We start from the raw sequence: 17,045 nt of genomic DNA, 5'->3' as shown, positions 1-17,045 counted from the left end.
ACTGGTCTAGTCCATGATCCAGTCCAGTGATTGTATACACCCAATGCAACACTGATTCAGAAGTGAAACCAATAATTCTCACTACCTAGGTGTTTCTGTCATTCCAAAATGTGCTAGTTTAATGTTTGATAATTAACTTCAAATCATCCCTCATAATCAAAGCCTCGGAACATCAATGCCTTGCATGTATAGTTGGTTTTGTAGTAGTTGCTCTGTCTAGGTATACATAACACATTCAAATCAAAATCCATAGTTTAGGTATACATAACACATTCAAATCAAAATCCATAGTTTAGCGCACGCTGTGCATTGTTTTAGAAATGGAGCACTTAACTAATTGTGCAGAACTAAAAACAGAACTGTATTCTTAAAGGTTGTAGTTCTAGAACTAGAACTGGAACTGTAATTCCAAAGGTTATGGTTCCAGAAGTAGAACTGGAACTGTAATTCTAAAGGTTATGGTTCCAGAAGTAGAACTGGAACTGTAATTCTAAAGGTTATGGTTCCAGAACTGTAATTCTAACAGTTATAGTTCTAGAACTGGAACCAGAACTGTAATTTCAAAGGTTTATGATTCTAGAACTGGAACTGGAACTGAAATAACAAGCTGGTACTGGAACAACACTAGTTTTTGTCCTATGTTGCCTCGGCTTCAGCAATGGAATTTATCATTTATTGGGTCAGGCAATCCCCACACTAGCAAGAGTCTTGAAAATATTCCTTATTAAATACATTTGACAGTGTGATAAATTTTAGGTACTACCACTATTAGCTCCACTACTGTCTACGCACTAGAATCTTAAACTAGTGTTGCACCGATACACATTTTTTTCACAATAATTTTACCAATATCAATATTTGCCTGTTCTTGTAAATGTTATGCTGATATTAACTGATATTCAGTCCTTCAGAATAAGGAAGGGGGAGCAGAAAATCTTCTATAATATATTGCAAATGTAATGATAATGTAATCAATGTGGTTAATTGAGCGGGATAAGATTTTTACAGTGTTGTTGAGGTATTGCCACTAACCCCTTCATGGAAAAGAAGCCAAGTAGTTATAAAATAGCTAAGCCAGCTTATCAAACAGTGTTTCTGGTGGGATTCGAGACCATTTGTAACAAGTGATTGACTAATTGCATGGGATGCCAATAAATATACACAGCCTACTATAGCCTGGCAGCCATACTTTCACAAAAAAAGCCTACACAGTTATAAACAGTTAAGTGTTGTACGCTGCATTCAAAGCTTCTTTACTTTCACCTGTTCATTGCCGTCATCAATGATTGATCGTGGGTTTTAGTTAATCAAAGAAATCTCTCCACTTCGTAATTATTACCGCTACTTGTAAAATTAGCTAATATCGGCATTTACTGATAATTCAAACAAGTATCGGTACAACACTACTTTAAACTTCCAACCCGCCCCCCTCAGCTTGGATGACTTACGATATTAAATTCTGCACCCTGGCTGCCAGCTATCCCATGCCATGCTGGGATGTACATCACCTGGATACACTAGCAGAGTGCTTATCCATATATACCCAATCCCAACCAGAACGCTGACCACATGCACCATTTCCCTGTCCGTTGTCCCTTCCGTCCTAGTACTGTAGATCTTCAGCTCCTCCTGATGGAGAGCTAATCCCCTTCCAAACCCCTGGAACTGTCCCATCCGTCCCCAGGTGGTCAATCCATTCTATCCCCTAGCAGTCCATCCTACCACCTCCACTCTTCTCACCACAATCACTCACGCAAATCTGCTGTGATTTGAACAACTTAAGAATTTGCCAACGCACCAATTGTCAATGCCTCAACATTTGCGAACAATACAAAGGTGTGCACCCAATTACAAAGCGCACTTGCCCCACCTTATCTGTGGGGATTCCCCTACCCAGCATGCATAAGTGGGGTGCATGCACCCCACTACTACAGTACCACTCACTCTTGAGTGTGAACTATGTAATCACCCTGACAAGGCTTTTGTACAGCTGTTCTTATCTGACATTTGACAAGGGTGTAACTTTGGACACAGGCCCACACTCCACATAGCTCACAGTGCACTCAAACTAGAACCTTTCAGTGCCCTCACCTGTCTGCTCCTGTGGGCTTCAGCATTAACAATTTTATTGATCCCTCTGTATGTCCTCTTAATTACTATACAGTAGATGATGCATGCTCCATAGTTAACAAGCTTGGATCCCTGATAATCACTAATACCCTTATTACATTTGCACAAAGATCCCTGATATTCAGTTCAACTCAAACACTTCATTCTGTACATTATCCAAACATGTCATCAGGATACATTAACACATGTACTAGAGTTATGTGTCATATTTAATTTGTAGCACTTGTCACTGTCATGCATATTTACGTGTAGCTTTACATTAACCTACATTGCTCATGTTTGTGTGCATATTGATACGACCGCTGAAGTCAGTCATGTAGTTTCATTGAAAATATATGGGGTACATAGAATATCACCAGAGGATACATTGTATCTAATCAAAAACAGCCAAGCTGTAAAAAAAGGTGCGGCCCCCATAAAGGCTGATGTCTCTACAGGGTGATTTTTTGTAGCTGAACTCTCTTCAGGGTGATTTGTTTCTAGCTGATCTCTCTACAGGTAGATTTGTGTTGATTTGTTCATTGCCGATTGCTCTAAAGGTTGATTTGTTGCAGTTGAACACCCTGCAAAGTGTTTTGTTTCTAGCTGATCACTCTAAAGGGTAATTTGTTTGTAGCTGAACTCTCTCCACAGGGACTTGTGTGTAGCTGAATTCTCTAGAGAGTGACTTAATTGTAGCTGAATTCTCTACACAGTGCATGACTTGTTTATAGCTGAACTTTCTTCAGTGTGACTTGTAATGTTCTGAATCTCTATAGTGGTATATTTGCTTAACTCTCCACATGGTGACTGTCTTCTTCCTGAACTGTCTATAAGATTAACTGTTTGCAGCTGAACTCCCTACAGAATAACTTGTGATGTAATAAAATTCTATAATGGAGTAAATAAATTAGCCGAATGCTCTATTAGGGTGACTGTTCTATTAGAGTATCTCGATCTCGCATTTGCTACACGGAGTTGGCTTTCGAATCATAACTCAGTGGTTTGTAATCCGATTCTTCTGTACTACTGCAAGGACTTTCTATGAAGATTATTCCAGCTATACACCGATTTTCGGCTCATTGCTCTAAGCGGTTTGCCTAGTAGGCGTGAAAACTAATACTTTTTTATTCATAAAAATCGATCGCGTAATTGTGACACAGGTTGGGATTTGTGTCATATCTCCGTGGTCTTTATCTCGATTCCTTTCAAACCACCAAAAGGCACTCCTACGATGGTTACTCCATCTACATAGCAATTTTCAACTCATTCCATGAAGCGGTTTACCCTGTAGGCGTGACAACAAATCGATCTTGTTGTACGCGAATAATCGGTCATAACTCCTGAATCATTCATCGGATTTGTACCAAATTTGATGCTAGGATTCGCCTTTGGACTCCCTTTCTGTGTGCCAAATTTCAAGGTGATCGGAGTACGCGTTTGCTTGTTATAGCAATTTTTGCAAGTGTGCGAAAAGACAAAGAAGAAAAAGAAAAAAAACGAAACTTTGGCAGCTCATATCTCGGAAATGGCTGAAGCGATTTCCTTCAAATTTGGAATGTAGACTCCTTTGGCTGGCGGGCAACTGTGTAGCAAATTTGGTTCCAATCAGATAAGTGATCACCGAGATACAAAGGTGTGAAAATGACGTTTTCGTTCTTCCTGTCAATATACTCACGGTGTGGCGCACCGGCTTCTTGGGCCGCACGACACACTACCGTGTGTCTTGATTCACATAAAACATGTCACATATTTATGGTTGTGCATGTCCCATAGCCATGGTAAATGGAATAATGTTTGTCATCTAATCTTACGGTCAGTACATAAGAAGCTATTCAAAGGGGGCAGCAGCACAACTTGATGACTCGTCCCAGTAGTGGTAGACCCCATTTATGGTATCAACACGACCACTGTGATAATAATAATTATACAGATACATATTGATTATACTACTACTATATACATTACATCATTCATAGATTCTGATGTCATTAATGGTTAGTTACCATCACATGTGGCAGCATTACATAGTCATAATGTACCAGTAATGAGTAGTATGGTAAATCAGTGTTACAGCCAATGGATTTTGTCACTCATGATGTTGTATTCATTGTGAGCTTTGATATTGTATGCATACAGCAATAGTACTAGAACATTAATTCAATTATGACAAACAGATACCACACAATTTCTGCAAAAAATACATCATTATGTGTTATGTTTTATATCACATAACCACATTTAGCTGCAACAAACATAGGCACATTTAGTCGCAACAAAAGTAACCAGTTTGAATATAGCATTTATTGGTAAGTCGTATTACGCATCTTTGGACTGAATTAGTTTTAACTAAGTTCAGCAATTGCACCCAATTTTCCCCAAAATAGTTGTTTACAGCGAGGGGTTGCGATTATATCTGCTTATGTGTTGCGATTATATGTGCGATGTTTGTTGCAACTAAATGTGGTTATGTGTTGCGATTACATTGGTTATTTGTTGCGATGTGCGTACTGTTTGTTGCGACTGAATGTTATTGTGACTGAATTTTCATAATGTTTGTTGCAACTAAATGTTTGTAATGTTTGTTGTGACTAGATGTTTGTAATGTGTGCTGCCACTGAATGTTGGTAATGCTAGAGTGTTGTAATGTTGGGTGTAGGTACTGTGGGCTGTGAGTACTGTCGGGTGTAGGCACTATTGGATGAAGTTATAATTGGGCATAGGCACTGTTGGGCATAGGTACTGTTGGGCATAGGCACTGTTGGGTGTATGTACTGTTGGGCGTTATTTATGTCTTGTAAGTTACATCATCAAAGATAGCAGTAAGCATGGCACAACTGGGACAGTGATAACACATGATTCCCCTTCAAGCAAATGCGCCTCACCTCAGTTGCCCTACCTCCCCCAAAGAGTTGTTGTATGTACATATGTGTATACATGTACATGAAATGATGTTTCTATGTAGTTATCATGTGAAGTAATGTGCTTAGAGCTCGGTGCGGTGGAAGGGTGGTTTGTGTAGGGCATGCCGTAACATGCCGTGATGTGACAAATTTCAGTCATAATTGCCACCAAATTCAATCTTAGAATGTTAATTGTTCAAAATTTCCTTAGGGAGGAGCCTTTGCACTATACTATAATTCTGTTTTTAAATTAGTAGCTATACTATTAACATTTATACTTCCAGTGTTGAACTTTCAACAAATTTCAGTCAAAAAGTCCTCCAAATTCAATCTCATAATGTTAAATTTTCAAACTTTCCTGGGAGAACATCCCTCAGACATCCCTAGAAAGCTCATGCTTCGTATTTCACAGAGTGTGTTCTCACACTGTGGAGTGACTTCTATAAGTGTGCCCCCTCTTAGCAAAATCCTGGATCTGCCCCTAGCTTTAGAAAAGTTTTACCAAGCTCATGCTTTTTACTACATTGAGTGGTTACATGGTGAAAAAATCGTGTCATTAGGAGATTCCTATTAAAGTTATGGCACTTTGGATAATTAAATGTTTTACATCATTGATTTGCTACAGCATTTTATACATGCTTGCAGTGCAATGTAAATCTTCTACAAGTAGCTACTTTGCTTCAGTACAAAGTACAAGTATAACTGAGGGTCTGAATATAATGTGAATAACATTCCTAGTAGTCTGTGCTGGTGTTGTAATGACCAAAAAAGCAACAGTATGGGCCTTATAGACTGCATATCCATTCAAGTCGCAAGGTGCAAGTCCCTGGTATGAGTGAAATGAGAAGCAGGTTCAAGGCTTTGTCAAAGGAATAGCTATTAAGAAAATATCATACATAACAGTAAACAATAAAGAAGATAGTTTAAAGCAGTTTGTTTGAGTTTTGCTTCCTCAACAATAAAACACCGTTTGTAACTATCTACTGAAGTAGCTCAGCATCAACATATTTGTATACTGAGCATACCAAATAAGCACTTAGAATGTCACTTATGGGACCACTGTTTTATTTACATCGAATAATATGATTGTGCCTATTTAGATCCTCCAAAGATCACTACTCACCCAACAGATAGTGACATACCAATAGGAAGAAGCATCACTCTCATGTGCAGAGCTAGTGGTCTAGGAACACTAGTATATTCCTGGGAGAGAAGATTTGGTAGGAGATGGACTACAATTAGTGATGATAACACAGCATCATACACTACTGATACAACACTGACTATTGGAGAGTACATGTACAGGTGTAGTGTGAGCAATGAGGCTGGATCAGTTGTGTCTAATAGTGCTACTGTGAATGTGTATGGTGAGTGTTATACTTATAGGCAAGACATGATGACACAAGTGTCCACAGGTCCTCCCACATCCCTATGTTATAGGTCACCCTGTTCAGGTAGCTACAAGCAATTCACCCTTTTGATAGATTGACTATACTTCAAGTCACCCAGTAAATGGTTAAGCTGCCTTACAAGATACCCTGTAGAGAGTTACATAACAAGTCTCTCTCAGTAGACAGTTCAGTTACAACCAAGTTACCCTTCAGCAAGTACCACCATTCTATCAAATTAAAATTACTCTTTATGCAACTATGTAGCAAGCAACTCTGTCAGCTATATATTATGTTACTGACTACCTTGTAATGAGCTCAGCTATGTTTCAAGTCATTCTGTATGTAGTGAATGCAGGTGCATAAACTTTTTTCTAGTAAGAAAAAACACAAGTAATAAAGCATTTATGAATAAATGTGATGGTTATACTGTATACCAAAAATATTGTGAAAGTCCAGGGTAAGATTTAATGTTGAATCAAATTAAGTTGGGGTAGCAATCAGGAAGTTGTTAGGGTAGGTTAATGGCACAAATTTTATAATGATGATTCAGGTTATTATCCTGAGGAAGCAATACAAATTCACCTGAATTTCCATTATTAAGAATTTTCCCTTAACCTAACATTGCAGCATATTTCACAACTCTTTTCACCACAGTTTTGGGGTCGCATCCTTTTTTACAGCTTGGTTGATTTGGTGTAGGTACAAATTGACAGTACATAAGTGAGTCTTTGATTCTTTCAACTTCAATAGCTATTTTATCATGTACTGGGAGTAAAACCCATAAATCTATTCATAATAATAAAATCATCTCTTTTATTCAACAACAGTTGCATAGGCAGCGGAAGAGGAAGTACTGAGGGTGTTCAAGCACCCTCAATTCAAAGCTATATCAGAGTGGATTATAACGGTTGGCCATCGGACATTTACCGACCAATTAGCTTGAAGGCCGCCCAATTACCTACTAAACCGGTCAAGGATGACCGACCGATTTCCGCTAAAAATGATCGATATACTCTAATAGAACAGTCAGTTACTCTAATAGAGCAGTCGAACAGCTTTTTAAAAGGTGTACCTAACAGGCTAAAAAAAGCGAAAAAAATAAGCTGTCTGACTCCGGGAATTGAACCTGCACCTTTCAATGAAGTGCAATCTGCACCATTCTACCACATGCTCAAACACTTGTTTTAGTGGTTTCTAAAGGGGTTTTAAATGTCCTGCAGTTAAAACCATAACTGATATAGATACATGTCACAAAACATCACATTGGATAATTTCATATCAAATCATTATAATGTTTTTATTACAGATTTATATGTATGTGGTTTAACAATGTAACAGTTCATGGCTGCTGAAAGAGTTTTGGGTATCAAATTACTCACATCCAAGCTTTGAAAATCCTTTTTTTTCACGGGGTATGCCGCAACTTGACATGCTTACGCATGCTGCTAAGAATTGCCATACAATGTCAGATCATGTCAGATCAACCTTGACTTTGATCTGACATAATGTCAGATCAACGAAGACTAGTTATAATCCTCTCTGTATATTGTGCAATAGTTTCTACTGTATGTGAACTCTTGCAAGGTTTACAGACACTGGTCAATCAAGATTGAGATACTCTAATAGAAGAGTTACCCCAATAGAGCACTCACTCTAATACAACAGACAAGCAAATATTAAAGTTTCATATCAAAAAAGGCTAATGAAAATTGTAACATTTGGAAAATTTTACAAAACCACTAAATTTTAACCTTAATTCTTATGAAATATACATTAAAACAGCCTAAAAACTACTTCATGTTCTTTTTGTAGCTCCCACTGATCAGTTTAAATATTTTGAATAGCCATTGTTTCTTTCCCAATAGAAAATACATGTATTTGTGATATATACAAATAAGGCTGAGTGCACCCATTGGAATCCATAGTTTGCCCAACAAACCATATATAAAAAAGCCCTTGAATTTCTCTATGCAATGGCATCCAAATTTTTGTTATAACACTTTCATAGTGGCAGTTGTTAACAGTTGACTCCACCACAATGCGCGCTCCATACAATTTTCTATGAGAGAAATTCATTACTTCAGTACGCAAACCTCAAAAGTGCAGTGGGTTGCCCTTACCCAAATTTGCTAAACTAGGTCTCATTCGATGAGGTGAATTGTACAGATTAAAAATTCACCCAAACAAATGGATTAACTGGCCATTTTACAAAGATACATCACAAAACATACGAAAAAACTTTCTTTTTTTTTCATAGTACAATTTTCTACCTGGATGCATAAATTTGCCATACAAGGCTCTCCCCTCTCATTTCCATTGGTTGCTATACAAAATCATGCATATCACTCAATACGCAACAATATTTATCAATGATTCTGATAAATGCAACTCCATCTCTGTAAACTGAAGTATGCGGAAGTTATAATGTGTTGTTTGAAAGATGGTGTTATTTTCCATAATTTTTAATTCATAAAATTTAAATGTACAGTAAATGCGACAAAGTTTTTGTAACTGCTAAAACCACCGAAATTGCCCCTAAATTTAACTTCCAGGCACATAATTTTCAAACTTTCCTTGAAGGGGGTCTTCCCCTCAGACCCCCTTAGTATTAGAACTCATGCTGGGTGTGCCCCGCACACCTACTACCACGTACTAGCACAAGTATAAGGAGAAATCAGGAATGTAACTTTTATCATTGAAAAAAGTAGGGAAATGAGAGAGGCAGCCTACACCTGCATCTGTACTAGTGAACATTAAATCCCCAATTCAGTCTATTCATTACTAAATTAGGGATTAAATGTTTATTACAGTATATCTGCAGGTGTACCTTGTTTCCCTACTCTTTTCAATGATCCTTAACCGAACTTAAAATTCTTAATTTTTCCTTATACTTGTTTGTTTACTTTTTTTGTAACATTGGTTATTATGACCATGCATACTGCATCAAAAGAAAGGATGGTGAATACTTTTGTCTGAATGTACGCCCCAGCTATTAATTATTGACTCAAAGATGAAGTGACAATAGCGCTTTGCTTTCAGCTATGTTCAGCCCGTTACACAGTGCTACGGTGACCCTATTTTGGAAAATCATACATTTTGGCACATTGGTCAGATTTCTTTTTTAATTGCTAAAATGAAGTACTGAGTGGTTATCTACCTTGTGTTAAAATTTCATCCCATTACATTGAAGCATTCCAAAGATATGGCTGATTTCTTGTCTAGTGCATAACAAACTACAGTAACTTTTTACTATTAGTTTATAGTATTGCATAGTGATCAGGTGTGACGAATGGTGACAAATCACTTTGTTGACAAAGATTTCCATTCCTACCATCTAAAATGGATAAAAGAGATCACTGAGAGTTTAACCAAAGCCTTTCTTTGTGTTTTTCTTCAGTTAAATCACATGTATTGTTGTTTTAAGGCAAGAAATGTTGGTTTAGGGATGGACAAATTACCCAACTTGTAAGTTAATTGTTGTCCCACGCAGTGTAAAACTACTACATGGTCTGATATAATTGAGTATATCTCCTAAAAAAATGAAGCTATGGGTGTGAAATTTCATAGCAAGAAGTCTCAATAATTGCTTGATCAAAATGTGCAAAACAATTAATTTTCAAAAAGCTCTGAATTTTCAATTGAATTTCCCACAAATTTTGCATGTGCCCAAATTTATGGTTTTCCAAAATATAGTCAAATAAAAAACAGCAGGAGAAGGGCAATCAATCCAGTCACCGCAAAGAATATGGAAAGTATGTGCATCCCAAATATCAATTTCTGACTTGAAAGTGATGGCCATTATGCTTTGCTTTCAGTCCGCCACACAGTGTTGCAAATGAAGAACAGGAGTGCCTCTGCAATCAATCCAGTCACCACAGAAAATACTGATGATTCCTATTTACAAATGCATGAAAACCATGTATCGTGGTATGACACAATGGGTTGTCAGCATAAAGAAATGGGACACAGAAGAGACAAAGTAATGTATGTTATTTGCAGGTTTTAGCTGAATAACAGCTTCAGCTGGTGCTGCCTCCCTGTTAAAAATAACTTTTGAAAAAAAAAAACAATTAAAAAATTGTAACTCCACGATGCATGCATTGTATGTACTGTGGTATGCAGGGCCGCCCACAGGGGGGGCAACTGGGGCATTTTGCCCCGGGCCCCAGCCTGAAAGGGGCCCCAGGAGGCCCCAGCCTGAAAGGGGCCCCAGGAGGCCCCATGAAGGGCCCCCTGAATACCTGTTTAAAAGATCGATATACTCTAATAGAGCAGTCAAATCTAAATACTCTAATAGAGCAGTCACAGTATTCTTCAGAGGAGCAGTGTAGCAAGCTTATAGATAAGGAGATATGGTTGGTGATGGGTAGTTATTGTCATTGCCAGCAGGTTGTGACCTTTTTTTTTTTTTTTTTTTTTTTTTTTTTTTTTTTTTTTTTTTTTTGGTCTTCACCTTACAACTTGGGTCAAGGGCCCCACTTTAACTCTTTGCCCTGGGCCCCTTATTTTCTCTGGGCGGCCCTGGTGGTATGCCAGGCAGGCAGGCGGGCAGGCAGACAGGCAGGCAGTTAGTCAGTAGAAAATTCCACTGAACAAAATTTTTTAAAATTGTAACAATCTATTGGGTCATACTGAAGGCACTTTTGGGCTTGGTTATACCTAACCAATACTGTCAAGGTGCCAGAATGGTATTATGAAGCTGGTTTTCGGGTGAATTTTGGCCATATAAACCCCAACCTCCATGATCCCTAAATTTTGGGCACCCTCAATTCTAACACCCTTCCACCTCCTATGAGTTGTATGTAATATGTTGCATTAAGGTTCTTTATTGCAGATTGAGTGTAACAAATATACATAGAATATTATATGTGGGCCAATGTTGTATGTAGGTATGTTGAATAAGATAATTGTGGTTTTTTGTGCTTATTTAGGTCCTCCAGAGATCACACATCACCCAACAGGTGGTGATGTACCAATGGGAAGAAGTATCACTCTCATGTGTAGAGCTAGTGGTCTAGGAGCACTAGTATATTCCTGGGAGAGAAGTTCTGGTAGTAGTTGGACTACTGTTAGTAATGATAGCACAACATCATACACTACTGATACAACACTGACTATTGGAGAGTACATGTACAGGTGTAGTGTGAGCAATGAGGCTGGATCAGTTGTGTCTAATAGTTCTACTGTGAATGTGAGAAGTGAGTATTGGGCTAATAAGCAAGACATGATGATGCACAAGTGACCACAGATCCTTCTAGAGGAGATCGTTTTAGTGTTATGTGCTTTAATTGCATAGTTCTGCTTGGTACTTCATGTGATCCTTAATAGTCGTAATACAAAACTAGCAAACAGTGGGGTTTACTGAATAATTAGATCAAATTTTGAGTAAGCTTTACAATCTTTTAATGAGCCTCTCTGGTTAAGGTGATGCTCATGCACGCTCATGCACATTGTGCATGATTGCCTCAGCTTTTTGCGTACATTGCTTTGCTTCTTCTTTCTTCAATTTTAGTGTTGATCAGCATAGAATAAATGATTTAAGCATTTATTTTTAGTAGCTCATAATCGTGTCCACCCTCCTCTTGGTTTCCCACTGTCACATCTCACCCCAACAGAGTCAATCAGCAGCTACTAGTACACGTGTTTTGCCCCGAATTGTGAGTGAACGGGTAGAAAATCAGGAAAATTTTGTAATAAAACACTTAGAGAGTTTCCATGTGATGAATGTTTTATTGGATCTTGTTCAAATTATTTCTTTGGTTTGAGGATTGGTACAGGTTGGGGAGGGTGGGAACACCCCCTTTTTCCTCACCTTTGAGATCACCACTAAGCTGCTTTGGTTAAACATCATTAAGCATGTTCAAGTTTCATGAAACTCTAAATGTGATGTATTGTAGGGGTTAAGAGTAGGGAGGGTGGTGCACTCGCTGCCTGTGTACCCCCGACAATGATATGAATCGTATACTGTATCTTCAGTAATAAAAATAACTGAGCTGTCACTTCTATTCAAACTTTATTTCTACCCATTTGTAGTACCAGATCAAGGTTAGTAACTTGCTTCACAGACACAGCTTACAATTCATTCATATGGTATGTGTTTGTCCATATTATTTTATGTTGCAAAAAGTACACAGAAAGCACAAAGAAATATTTGGAATATTGTTCATAAAAAATATAGACTAATATAACAAGGGAAGTCAGATCAAAGTTGTTACCAGTGTCACAAGCTAGTTTGTAGCATTACAAACTGCACAGTCTAACCACTAATTAAATTAAATATTGGTATATAAGCACAAAGCATATACAGTATACACTGCATTACCACAGGAGGGACCACATTGGCATGATTATGGCAATGTATCAACAATAATCCACTAAAACTCAATATCACACAAATGACACAACGTAAGGTCGCTAATTTTTAAATGTATTAGCTAACCAAAACAGTAAAGTAATTGTCTGCACTGCTGTGTAATTGTGTAATTTAAATACCTTAGTATGTTGCACTAATCTCAACATTTTGCTCAAATTAACATATATAGCTAATTGAATGAAATTAGTTTAACGTTGGTCGCTCACCTGTTTGGAGTGAATGTATCAATAGCCACCATTCCCATGAGCATTCTTCTCCTCCCACGATCTATTGATTGTGGGGGTAGTTTGGTAAATGTATGGGGTCTCGACTACCTTTGCTGGATAAATATTCATCTTTATTTTTTGTGGCCAAACATGTATGGGCTCTTTTGTTTTAAGACAATGGATACTTGGGTAAGGCAGAATTCGGAGTCAGGGAATTGCTTTCATTCCTCCAAATTCCTTGTACTCAAGCCTCCACCTTGGGCATAGCCTATAATATATATATAAGGCAGTCATCCTAGGTGAGACCCCAATACTGTCACATTCCTACTAGCAGGAATGGAGATGCTGCGTTGCAGCCAGAGCTAATGGTGCTCTGTTTCTGGAGTTGACGCAGAAGGAGTCGCATGTCTACACTTGGCAACGGTGTGTCAGAATGTAGGTGCAACTATCTGGCCGTACTGGAGCCAACATTTGCCATTAAAACAGCAGCATGTTGGTGCTCCCAGTGTAAGGGGGGACAACAGTTGCTAGGGTTAGCAGTGTGCGTCCCCCACCCTCGGAGCAAGGTGCCAGCGTTAGCTTTGAATGAAAGCAGCTGACAAGCCCTTGCGAACCGGACAGTGGTAATAGTGCCACACTTGGGTGGCAGTTGTGCCTATATAGTCAGCCTGTGGCTCATCTGGTCTGATACATGTGGAGCTCTATCTACAGTGGTGAAAAATTTGAGCAATAAGACATTTATTTGGTGCCTCAAATGTGTTGTCTGGTTGTGCTTTGGGAGCTGCTGCTAGGTACACATACACACAATGTATATGCAGTTATGGCGAGTGAGTTTAGTCGGCCTTGTATGCATATATTCTGCACACACAAGGTCTTACTGCACAAGATGTGACTATAATCGGCCATGCTGGTCGTTGGCACCAGCTACACAAATAAACATTGTAAAGAAAATTAGCACAACATACAGTGCATAAGACCAGTAGTGGGAGGGTTTTAAGGATTACACTCACTAGCGGCTGCTCAGCTGGCCTCGTGTGACAACTGCGCATGTGTCAATATTCTTATTAAAGCGCTATTTCTTATTAGTGCCGTCCTACTGCTGACAGGAGGAGACTTGGCGTTCTGCTCCCACCATTAACTATGTTTAAAGGATTTAAATTTCATTTAATGTTGGTCGCTCACCTGTTTGGAGTGAATGTATCAATAGCCACCATTCCCATGAGCATTCTTTGCCTCCCACAATCTATTGATTGTGGGGGTAGTTTGGTAAATGTATGGGGTCTCGACTACCTTTGCTGGATAAATATTCATCTCTATTTTTTGTGGCCAAACATGTATGGGCTCTTTTGTTTTAAGACAATGGATACTTGAGTAAGGTGGAATTCGGAGTCATGGAATTGCTTTCATTCCTCCGAATTCCTTGTACTCAAGCCACAGAAAGGGGGACCATCGAAGGATGGTGGAACCTTTCTCCCAAGTAGCCTCTTGTGGTAAATAGTATATGATTATTAACTATTGTATACATGTGTTATGTGTCTCCCCCAATATTGTTATACTCCTTTATTCGTGTCTATGTATTTCTATTGCGCGGGAGTATGCATAACTGATTCATAATACATTACTTTATTCAAATGTATAGGGAGTACACATAGAAAAAAAGTGAGTAACATTTATTTGAGAAGGTTCCACTTACAGGCTCATTGCCAATTTCTTAGTTAGCTTGGAGAGCTCTGATGGTGGTGTCTTGATAATGCTCTGATAGGCATTACTTTGCCAGCGTCCTAACATTTTAATGTGGCTGTCAGGTATCTTGGCTTGGTTGCAGCCCTGATTCGAAAACTGTGGGTATTGTAATGCTTCTGGTCCAGCTTAAGTGTGATCAGCAGGGAGTTCAACTTTGAACTAAACATTTGGCGGGTGAGGCCATGTCCTTCCTGAGTCATGAAGAGGCCCAGCCTGGCCACCTCTCATAGCCAAGTAAGGTAGTATCAAGACACACGGTAGTGTGTCGTGCGGCCCAAGAAGCCGGCACGCAACCCCGTGAGTATATTGACAGGAAGAAAGAAAACGCAATTTTCGCACCTCCGTAGCTCTGTGCTGCCTTGATGAAACAAGACGAATTTTGCTGTGTACATTCCCTCCAACTTCAGTACTCCACATTCCAAATTTGAGCAAAATCGTTTCAGGCATTCCTGAGATATGGGACTTCAAAAATTGGCTTAGTTTCTTCGTTTTTTTTTCTTCTTATTTTCTTCCTCTTTTCGCACACTTACAAAAACTGCTATAAAATGCACACGCGTTATCCGATCGCCTTGAACTTTGGCACACAGAAGGGGGGTATAAAGGCGCATCTCGGTACCAACTTTGGCTGGAATTCCGTAAACAGGCAAAGAGTTATGAGCAATTATGCACGAAAAATAACACCAATATGTTGTCACGCCTACAGGGTAAACCGCGTATGGGACGAAGCTGAAAATCGGTGGGTGAATAGGTTAACTATTGAACCTCAAACCTTTTGTGGTTTGAAAGAAATCGAGCTAAAAACCAGGAAGATACAACAACAAAACCAACAGTGTGTAATAATTACACAACCGAGATTAGCTAATAAAAAACGAATACTTGCCACACCTACCAGATAAACCGCTTGGGGTAATGCTTTGAAATTCACTGTACAGATGGAGTAATCATCTTAGAAAGGCTCTTCAATGGTGTAGAAGAATCAGACTTAAAGCCACGGAGTTATAACACGAAATCCAACTTGGTGTAGCAAGTGCGAGATCGAGATACTCTAATAGAGCAGTCATCCTAATAGAGCAGTCACCCTGAACAGAATTCAAGAGGTCAGTTAGAAATAAGTAACCTGTATAGAGATCAGCTACAAACAAATCACCCTGTAGAGAGTTCAGCTACAAACAATTCACCCTGTTCAAACATCAGTTAGAAGAAGTTTTCTTGTAGAGAGTTCAGTTACAAACAAATCACCCTGTTGAAAGATCAGCTAGAAGATATCAACTTGTAGATAGTTCAATTACAAAGAAACCACCATGTAGAGAATTCAGCTACAAACTAGTGACCCTGTAGATACAAGATACATCAGCTAGAAGAAGTTACCTTGTAGAGAGTTCAGCTACAAAGAAACCATTCTGTAAAGAGCTCAGCTGCAAACAAATCACCTATACAGAATTCAGCTACAAACAAATCACCCTGTAGAGAGATCAGCTAGAAGAAGTTACCTTGTAGATAGTTCAGCTACAAACAAATCATCCTGTAGAGAGATCAGCTAGAAGAAGTTACCTTGTAGATAGTTCAGCTACAAACAATTCACCCTGTACAGAGCTCAGTTAAAAGAGGTTTCCTTGTAGAGAGTTCAGCTACAGACAAATCACCCTGTAGAGAGATCAGTTAGAAGAAGTTACCTTGTAGATCGTTCAGCTACAAACAATTCACCCTGTAAAGAGATCAGCTAGAAGAAGTTACCTTGTAGAGAGTTCAGCTACAAAGAAACCATCATGTAGAGAATTCAGCCGCAAACAAATCACGTGTAGAGAGTTCAGCTACAAACAAATCACCCTGTAGAAAGATCAGCTATAGAAGAAATCACCTTGTAGAGAGTTCAGCTACAAAGAAACCATCATGTAGAGAGTTTAGCTACAAACAAATCGCCTTGTAGAAAGATCAGCTATAGAAGAAATCACCTTGTAGAGAGTTCAGCTACAAAGAAACCATCATGTAGAGAGTTCAGCTACAAACAAATCGTCCTGTAGAGAGATTAGCTAGAAGAAATTACGTTGTAGAGAGTTCAGCTACAAAGAAACCATAATGTAGAAATTCAGCTGCAAACAAATCACCTGTAGAGAGTTAAGCTACAAACAAATCTCCCTGTAGAGAGATCAGCTTGAAGAAGTCACCTTGCAGGGAGTTCAGTTACAAACAAATCACCTGTAGAGAGTTCAGCTATCACCCTGTAGAGAGATCATCTAGAAACAAGTCACCTTGTAGAGAGTTCAGCTACAAAGAAACTACCATGTAGAGAGTTCAGCTGCAAACAAATCACCCTGTAGAG

General features: G+C 38.8%; 2 protein-coding genes across 2 annotated transcripts in view; both read left to right on the top strand.

Annotated features, from left to right (window-relative positions):
• Positions 1-6,493, top strand: part of LOC136247126 (hemicentin-1-like) — a 33,678-nt gene extending 27,185 nt beyond the window's left edge. Inside the window, exons 10-11 of the mRNA XM_066038751.1 lie at positions 6,113-6,379; positions 6,453-6,493. Of these exons, the coding sequence (XP_065894823.1) occupies positions 6,113-6,379; positions 6,453-6,493 (308 nt within the window). The remainder of the gene's footprint in view (positions 1-6,112; positions 6,380-6,452) is intronic.
• A 4,853-nt stretch (positions 6,494-11,346) lies between these two features.
• Positions 11,347-17,045, top strand: part of LOC136250687 (uncharacterized) — a 42,478-nt gene continuing 36,779 nt past the window's right edge. Inside the window, exon 1 of the mRNA XM_066042916.1 lies at positions 11,347-11,601. Coding sequence (XP_065898988.1) covers positions 11,379-11,601 — 223 coding nt within the window. The 5' untranslated portion in view covers positions 11,347-11,378. The remainder of the gene's footprint in view (positions 11,602-17,045) is intronic.

This window comes from Dysidea avara, chromosome 1 (assembly GCF_963678975.1).
Source record: "Dysidea avara chromosome 1, odDysAvar1.4, whole genome shotgun sequence".
In the NCBI taxonomy this organism is placed as follows: Eukaryota; Metazoa; Porifera; class Demospongiae; order Dictyoceratida; family Dysideidae; genus Dysidea; species Dysidea avara.
Note: the sequence above shows the minus strand (reverse complement) of the source record. Positions and strands in the feature narration are given on the sequence as shown.